This window comes from Sinocyclocheilus anshuiensis, unplaced genomic scaffold, assembly GCF_001515605.1.
Source record: "Sinocyclocheilus anshuiensis isolate Anshui unplaced genomic scaffold, SAMN03320099.WGS_v1.1 scaffold614, whole genome shotgun sequence".
NCBI classification, from domain to species: Eukaryota; Metazoa; Chordata; class Actinopteri; order Cypriniformes; family Cyprinidae; genus Sinocyclocheilus; species Sinocyclocheilus anshuiensis.
Genome location: NW_015542367.1, coordinates 557,994 through 567,276, shown reverse-complemented (window position 1 = coordinate 567,276; position 9,283 = coordinate 557,994). Strand labels below are relative to the sequence as shown.

The window sequence follows — 9,283 nt, the reverse complement described above, 5'->3', positions numbered from 1 at the left end:
AATGGCTGCAATATAACAGAGTGAAAAATTTAAGGGGGTCTGAATACTTTCCGTACCCACTGTATGTATGTATGTGTGTGTGTGTGTGTGTGTTTTCCTTAACTCTGTGTTCAAGTGTTGATCTCAGTGGAAGTCTGAGAACAGAACATCCTGTTTTAGTTTTATATGTCTGTATTCTGATATTTTTTTCTCTCTTATTGAAATGCGGAATCTAATAATGGGTTAATTTATAAGATAAAATAAAAAAAGATGTAAGTCATATTAGTTGGTTTACCTTTATCACAATATCACAATGAATAGGTGGATTTTAAATCATTTTACTATTTTGATTCGACAGGATGTTCATTTCTGTAATTTTTAAAGAATAAATAATAATTTAAATAAATATTCTGATATTTTTTTCTCTCTAATTGAAATGCTTAAACAGAATCTATTTATGGATTAATATAGAAGACGCAATAAATAATAAACTCACATTTTTTGAAGATGTACTGTAAATAACAGTAGTTGATCACACATCACAATAAACTGGCGGATTTTTAAATAATTTTACTCTGATTATTTTGATGGATTTTTTTTGTTCTTTTTTATATAAATATTTTTCGAGAAATAATCTTATATTCTTTTCCTCTCTCTAATTGAAATGCTTCAAACTGAATCTGAAACATTTCTCAGAAACATTGTTTTAATTTACGGGTAATCAAAGTATTTTTAGGTAACAGACTCAGATTGTTATTATAGAAATCAGTATAATAATTTCACAATTTATCACAACTAATATTAACTCTTTATTTCCATCCTGTTCATTTGTCAGAGTTAATGTTTTGAAGAGTTTGATCAGAATATATTATGCTTTTATAGATATACTATACTCTAGTAATCTCACATGGAAAGCTGCATTAAGAGCTTGTAATGCAGCAGTTATTGATCTTTAGTCATACGAACACATTGCTTTTGTAGAAAATGTTCATGCAGTAGAGAACAAGCGTACGAAACTTCACCTCTAACCAATGTTCCCTCTAATTTTCTTTCTTGCTGAGCAAAAATATTGTCTCTATTGGGCAGACATTTCGGCCACCCGAGCGAAAATATTCTTTATGCCAGACCTGTACAGTGCAAAAAAAGTGTGTACATTTAACTGTAATGTGCTATTTATATTTGATTTGACCCACATTTGAAATATTTGAAATGATGCACATTTTAGGTTACCTGAGAAAATATTTTTTACAGAAGAAATTCTATTAAAAAATCATTTAAAAAAATCTCACGCAGAGGAGTTAATTTCTTTATAATAATATAATATAATATAAAATGAAGCAGTTATGGCTTATGAATTCCCTTTTGAGGTCAATTATTTATTAGACTTATAATGTAATAATAATAAAACTCTTAAAAGGTAAAAATAAAACTTTTCCAAAAAAAAAAAAAAAACGTGAACGTGCATTCTTTTACAGTTATCTAAAACATCACACTACACCAGTGTGTGACTGTAAATGTTTCGGCGTTTATATTTATATTATATTTTATATTTCCAGCACTTAATCAGGCCACTCTTCTTTAAAGCATGATGAGGTTTTATTTCACGTCATTGCGTTTGCGTTGGCTGTCGTGTTGGACTATTTCGTCCGCAACCATTAAAGTATTCGATTTCTACAGCGACTCATTTGGCGCACATAAACCTGTAAACCACAATCACCGGTTCTTACTCTCTATAGCGACACCAACTCAATAACGGTTTGCCTGAGCATTGCAGTTATTTCACATATAACTAGAATTCAATCAAATGGCTTTCCCAACTTATTTTTGCGTCTGTCCTGTGCGTGGCGTATTATTTCCTCTGCGCGGTCGCGCACACGCGCAGCTTAGAGGGAACAGTGCCTCTAACCTAACCACTGTCAATGCTTTGAGGAACTGGCAGGTTGTTGGTTAAATGTTCACCACTTTAACAAAACGCTTCAGATTGAGTTTAAGGATGCGACACTTTGCGGTCTGAACTGTGGTCAGTAATGAAGTTATGATCCGCCCCGGCTGGGCTGTGGACACTCAAGGTCAGGCGTGTGTGTGTGTGTGTGTGTGTGTGGATGAGCTCATGCGTGTGACTGTAATTGTTCTTTAATGAGCCGTAAAACAAAGCAGTGCTGCTCTCCGTCACCTCTCCTCTTCCTCTTCCTCTTCCTCCATCCACCTTCCTCCCGTCACATCTGGAGCTTCTCATCAAACGCGCATCTGAGAAAGCAACCATCTATTGTCTTAGGATTCAGTGGGACTATTTCAGTTTCTAATTGTACAATGAAAACTCTGCATGAATCTTACTTTAAATCTGCAGTGTGTCATTTCTAAAAAACGGTGCATAAATATGTAAAGTTCTTTAAATTTGAATTTTTATGCATTTGGTGCATTACAATTTTGTCCAAAGTGATTCACGTTGCATTAAAGTTACTCAGTACTTTTGTCTTGTTTTCCAGTACAAATATCAGAACATTCCTAAATCAATATGCATTTACTTGAACAGCAAAATGACTCAAGATATTAAGTCTTGTTTTCTGAAACAATTATCAAAATGAAGTTAATTTTTTTCTTATAACAAGGAAAAGAAATATGTGCCAGTGGGGTAAGAAAAATAACCTTGTTTTCCCTTTGAGGTAAGTTTATTTTTCTGAGCTTATGGGTTAATTTATAAGATATAATAATAATAAACTAACATTTTTAAAGATGTAACTGACATTACTTGGTTTTCTTTTATCACAGTATTTCAATGAATAGGTGGATTTTAAAAAGTTTTTCTACTTTGGTTTGATAGGATGTTCATTTTTTAAGAAATATTTTTCAAGAAATATTCTTATTTTTTTCTCTCATGCTTTAGAACATTTAAAACATTGTTTTAATTGGTGATCAGTTGATAAGTATAATTAGGTTGCAGCCTGAAATATTCCTCTAATTGTTCCCAATTCCGTCAGTTAAGTTATTAGCAATGGTTTTGATGAATCAGTGTTATTTTAGTAGTATTGAGATACTTTTAATATTTTGAATTCATTTTCATTTTTATGTATTCTGATTTCATTGAAATTTTTTTTTTTTTTTTATTATTATTATTTTGCTGTGTGTTTTTGTCAATTTAGTTGTTTTTTCTAGTTTTGTTTAAATTATTTTAGTACATCAAGTTAAACTAAATGAAAATGAGAAATGGTGCTTTGGCAACTAACTGAAAAAAATAATTTTATTCTATTTCAGTTAAAGTTTATTTTCATATTTTTAGTAACCTATACTAACCCAGAGATGAATTCTGTGATGTTTCCCCTCTTGTTTAATAAAATTATCAGTCAGTGAGTCAGAAATATAATATTGTTTTCCCTTAAAATTAAGTTTACTTTTCTGACCCCTCTGACAGATATTTATTCCTTATTTTAAGCATAAACTCAATTCACTTTGATGATTTTTTTTGAGAAAACAAGACTTGATCTCTTAAGTTATTTTGCATCTCAAATAAATGTCTTGATTAAAGGATTACTTCACTTCCAGAATAAAAAATTCCTGATAATTTACTCACCCCATGTCATTTAAGATGTTCATGTCTTTCTGTCTTCAGTCGCAAAGAAATGAAGGTTTTTGAGGAAAACATTCCAGGATTTTTCTCTATATAATGGACTTCAATGGGAACCAACGGGGTGAAGGTCCAAACTGCAGTTTCAGTGCAGCTTCAAAGGGCTCTACAGGATCCCAGCCGAGGAATAAGAGTCTTATCTAGTGAAATGATCAGTCATTTTCTGAAAAAATACAAATGCATATACTTTTTAACCACAGATGCTGGTCTTGCACTAGCTGGACTTCACGCATGACATAATCACGTTGGAAATGTCGCAAGCGGTTATGTCTTCGTCTGTGTGCTCCGGTACAGAAAGGTAGAGTAGGGTGAAAAACTCCATCTCATTTTCTCTTCCAACTTCAAAATCGTCCGACATCGCTGTTTTACCTTTTTTTGTAAAGGGCTTTTGACTTTCTTTGCACGTTGGCTTTGTAAACACTGGGTCGGTGCTTCAGCCTCAGTCACGCGTGACCTTTCCAACGTGATTACGTCATGCTTGAAGTCCAGCTAGTGCAAGACCAGCATCTGTGGTTAAAAAGTATATACATTTTTATTATTTTAGAAAATTACTGATAGTTTCACTAGATAAGACTCTTATTCCTCGGCTGGGATCCTGTAGAGCTCTTTGAAGCTGCGCTGAAACTGCGATTTGGACCCATTGAAGTCCATTATATGGAGAAAAATCCTGGAATGTTTTCCTCTAAAACCTTAATTTCCTTGCGACCGAAGACAGAAAGACATGAACATCTTGGATGACACGGGGGCGAGTAAATTATCAGGAGATTTTCATTCTGAAAGTGAACTAATCATTTAAGAATGTTTAGATATTAATACTGGAAAACAAGACAAAAATACCGAGGAAGATGCATAACTTTAATGTAACATAAGTCACTTTGGAGAAAAGCACAATGCATCAAATGCATAAAAATGTAAGAACTCTTCAGAAATGAAACTGCATTGTTTGCAGTGTATTGGTTCTTCATTAGTTCTCTCTCTGTCGCTATAGGCACAATGCGTCCCGTGCAGCGCAACTTCTACGACCCGTCCTCGGCTCCAGGCAAGGGCATCGTGTGGGAATGGGAAAACGACTGTGGCTCCTGGACGCTGTATGACATGGAGCTGTGCGTCAGTATCCAGAACGCCTACGAGAAGCAGCACCCCTGGCTGGACCTGAGCTCGCTGGGCTTCAGCTACCTGGTGGACTTCGACGGGATGTCCCAAACCAACCGGCAGAGCCAGAGGAAGCGGCGCATCCGCCGACGGATGGACCTGGCCTACCCGCTCATCGCCGGATCCATCCCCAAATCCCAGTCCTGGCCGGTGGGCACCAACTCGGGCACGCCGTGCACCTGTCAGCAGTGCATGCTGGTCCACAGCACGCGGGCCGCGTCCAACGCCATCCTGGCGCTGCAGCAGAGGAGGAAGCTGTACGGGACGGAGGGCGGAGCCACCGCCGTCGTCAGGCAGAGCAACACCTTCGCTGGCACCTCCCTCTGGTCGCCCACGACGACCGTTGCCAAGGGTCACCATAACAACATATCGCTGGGTGGCGGAGGCGGCGGGAAGGTGGACATGAATGGGGTGAAATTCCCATGCGCCCCTGCGATCGTGACGCTTCCGTCCAATCACGCGCTTACTATTAACGGACAGAACAATCTGAACCGGCCGGGAACGCAGCGGATCGCGGTGACGGCCAGCCGAGGATCTGTCCCTCCTGGGTAAGAGATGATTTGAGATCATATGTCACTGTTTCTGCTGTTTTCCAAAAGCATTCCAGAATGTCTCTCCTCTCTCTTAAAGGGATAGTTAACCCAAATAGGAAAATTCTGTCATCATTTGCTCATGTTGTTCCAGACCTGTATGAGTTTCTTTCTTGTGCTGAACACAAAAGGAGATATTTTGAAGAATGTGGGTAACTGAACTGTTTCTGGTCCCCATTGAGTTCAATAGTATTATTTTTAAAATTGTATTATTTTATATAATATTTGACTATTATTTATATATTATTTGTTTTATTAGTTATTAATTATGAATCTTTTTATCTATCTATCTATCTATCTATCTATCTATCTATCTATCTATCGCTCTATCGTTCTATCTATCTATCCATCTATCGTTCTATCGTTCTATCTATCGTTCTATCTATTCATCGTTCTATCATTTTGTCATTCTAGCGTTCTATCATTGTCATTCTATTGTCATTGTTGTTCTATTGTTCTATCTATCTATCTATCTATCTATTGTTCTATCGTTCTATCGTTCTATCTATCTATCTATCGTTCTATCGTTCTGTCATTCTAGCATTCTATCATTGTCATTCTATTGTCATTGTTGTTCTATTGTTCTATCGTTCTGTCTATTGTTATATATACACTGTATATAGGATTTACCCATTTGCACTTCATTGCATCATTCTTATCTTTGTTTATTGATGCTTTCAGTTTTGTAGAGATTGATCAGCTTGAACAGGGAAATAATCAATAGTGTCCTTTTGCGCTGAGACACTGAATCAGTCAAACACACACACACACACACACACACACACACACACGCTGCTGTAAAATTATCTATAAATCTTGTCCTTTCCTCTGAGAGTGTGAAAATCATTGTTTGAGAGCATCTTTGGTTGAGTTAAACCGCATACGTGTGGGTGTGTGTGTGTGTGTGTGTGTGTGTGTGTGTGTGTGTGTGTGACTTGGTTGCCATCCAGCCTGTGATACACAAGGGGAAGATGAATAATGGATCAAGGCAAAACGGAACCTCAGCAGACACACACACACACGCACACATATATATATATATTTATTCTGTTTTTGTTTTATATTTTATTTTATTTTGTATTTTATTTTTAATTTAATTTAATCTAATTTTATTTTATTTGCGATTCTATTTTATTCCTTCGGACAGTTCACTCACGCTCTGATAAAGCAGATCTTTACTGCTCATGCAGCTTGTAAATATCAAAATATAATTTTTTTACACATTGCTGCTGTTAATACAGAAGGAGATTGTATTGCTCTATTAAGTCTGATTACATTACGTGTGATTTTATCACCACCACTAGAGGGCAGAGTCTGACAGATCCTTATGCCCCAAACAAACCTCTTACACAAACTTACTATGGTACACTATCTGTAGTTTCCACCAAAATCCCATAGTTCAGTTCACTGTAGATGTCACTGAATCTCACTTCAGCTCATTTATTCAATGGCTATGCTCTCATTTATTCAGGCTTTGTGGATATAGTAATTCATTTAGATGTGTAGAGTAGCAAATGTTCAATTAATTGAATAATGTAATAATTTCATAAATCAGATGTGCATTTCAAACATCTTCATTATTCACTATAACCAATAGGCCAATTAAGCAGAATATTTTTTTAATTTTTTTAAATTATTTTATTTTATTTTATAATTAATTGAATTATGTAATAATTCCATAAATCAGATGTAAATTTCAAACTTAATTACTCATTATAACCTATAGGCCAACTGAGAAGAATCATTATTTATTTTATTTTGTTTTGTTGTTTTTGTTTGTTTTATTTGATAATTATTATAATATACTGAGCTATTATTTAATAAGTCAATGAATAACATTTCAAACATGATTATTCATCATAATCCATAGGTCAGTTGACCAGAATTATTTTATTTTATTTTTTTGAGCAGTATTATTAAATCTGGATTCATAGGTCATTGCTATCATGACATCTCTTCAATTACAAATATAGACCTACAGTTGTGCACATAAGTTTACATACCCCTTGCAGAATATGCAAAATGTTCATCATTTTAACAAAATAAGAGGGATCATGAAAATGTAGTTTCCTCTAGTTTCCGCTGAAACTCACTATATATGTGGTAGGAAATAGAAAATGTCATTGCTTTAAAGGGGTCATATGATGCGATTTCAATTTTTCCTTTCTCTTTGGAGTGTTACAAGCTCTTGGTGCATAAAGAAGATCTGTAAAGTTGCAAAGACTAAAGTCTCAAATCCAAAGAGATATTCTTTATAAAATTTAAGAGTCAACCACGCCTACCTAAAACGGCTCATTCTAACACGCCCCACGTATCTACCTCACTGTGTGGGAAGATTTGCATAACGCCGCCCAAATGTGCACGCAAAGAAAGAAGGCATAACTTTTAGTCTCACTGTAGTTTTGTTGACGCTGCAGCCATGTCGTGAAGACGCTGTGTGCTTCGTTGTTGTGTGTGTGTGTGTGTGTGTGTGTGTGTGTGTGTGTGTGTGTGTGTGTGTGTGTGTGACTTGGTTGCCATCCAGCCTGTGATACACAAGGGGAAGATGAATAATGGATCAAGGCAAAACGGAACCTCAGCAGACACAATTATTTTATTTTATTTTATAATTAATTGAATTATGTAATAATTCCATAAATCAGATGTAAATTTCAAACTTAATTACTCATTATAACCTATAGGCCAACTGAGAAGAATCATTATTTATTTTATTTTGTTTTGTTGTTTTTGTTTGTTTTATTTGATAATTATTATAATATACTGAGCTATTATTTAATAAGTCAATGAATAACATTTCAAACATGATTATTCATCATAATCCATAGGTCAGTTGACCAGAATTATTTTATTTTATTTTTTTGAGCAGTATTATTAAATCTGGATTCATAGGTCATTGCTATCATGACATCTCTTCAATTACAAATATAGACCTACAGTTGTGCACATAAGTTTACATACCCCTTGCAGAATATGCAAAATGTTCATCATTTTAACAAAATAAGAGGGATCATGAAAATGTAGTTTCCTCTAGTTTCCGCTGAAACTCACTATATATGTGGTAGGAAATAGAAAATGTCATTGCTTTAAAGGGGTCATATGATGCGATTTCAATTTTTCCTTTCTCTTTGGAGTGTTACAAGCTCTTGGTGCATAAAGAAGATCTGTAAAGTTGCAAAGACTAAAGTCTCAAATCCAAAGAGATATTCTTTATAAAATTTAAGAGTCAACCACGCCTACCTAAAACGGCTCATTCTAACACGCCCCACGTATCTACCTCACTGTGTGGGTTCTATCATTGTCATTCTATTGTCATTGTTGTTCTATTGTTCTATCGTTCTGTCTATTGTTATATATACACTGTATATAGGATTTACCCATTTGCACTTCATTGCATCATTCTCATCTTTGTTTATTGATGCTTTCAGTTTTGTAGAGATTGATCAGCTTGAACAGGGAAATAATCAATAGTGTCCTTTTGCGCTGAGACACTGAATCAGTCAAACACACACACACACACACACACACACACACACACGCTGCTGTAAAATTATCTATAAATCTTGTCCTTTCCTCTGAGAGTGTGAAAATCATTGTTTGAGAGCATCTTTGGTTGAGTTAAACCGCATACGTGTGGGTGTGTGTGTGTGTGTGTGTGTGTGTGTGTGTGTGTGTGTGTGACTTGGTTGCCATCCAGCCTGTGATACACAAGGGGAAGATGAATAATGGATCAAGACAAAACGGAACCTCAGCAGACACACACACACACGCACACACACACACACACACACACAGTAAAGAACTTAAAGAAGGGGTGTTAATCCTAGTAAATGTGAAGTGGAGATGTTTTCTAAAACCACTAACACACTTCAGCAGAAACACTGAGAGCAGAGCAGAGACGAAGAGACAGAAAGAGAGATATTGTGAAGACAGAAGAGTTCGC

The 9,283-nt window shown here is 35.6% G+C and overlaps 1 protein-coding gene across 1 annotated transcript in view; it reads left to right on the top strand.

Annotated features, from left to right (window-relative positions):
- Positions 1–9,283, top strand: part of dtx1 (deltex 1, E3 ubiquitin ligase) — a 48,764-nt gene that overhangs the window by 15,528 nt on the left and 23,953 nt on the right. The window contains exon 3 of the mRNA XM_016491170.1: positions 4,590–5,301. Within this exon, the coding sequence (XP_016346656.1) occupies positions 4,590–5,301 (712 nt within the window). The remainder of the gene's footprint in view (positions 1–4,589; positions 5,302–9,283) is intronic.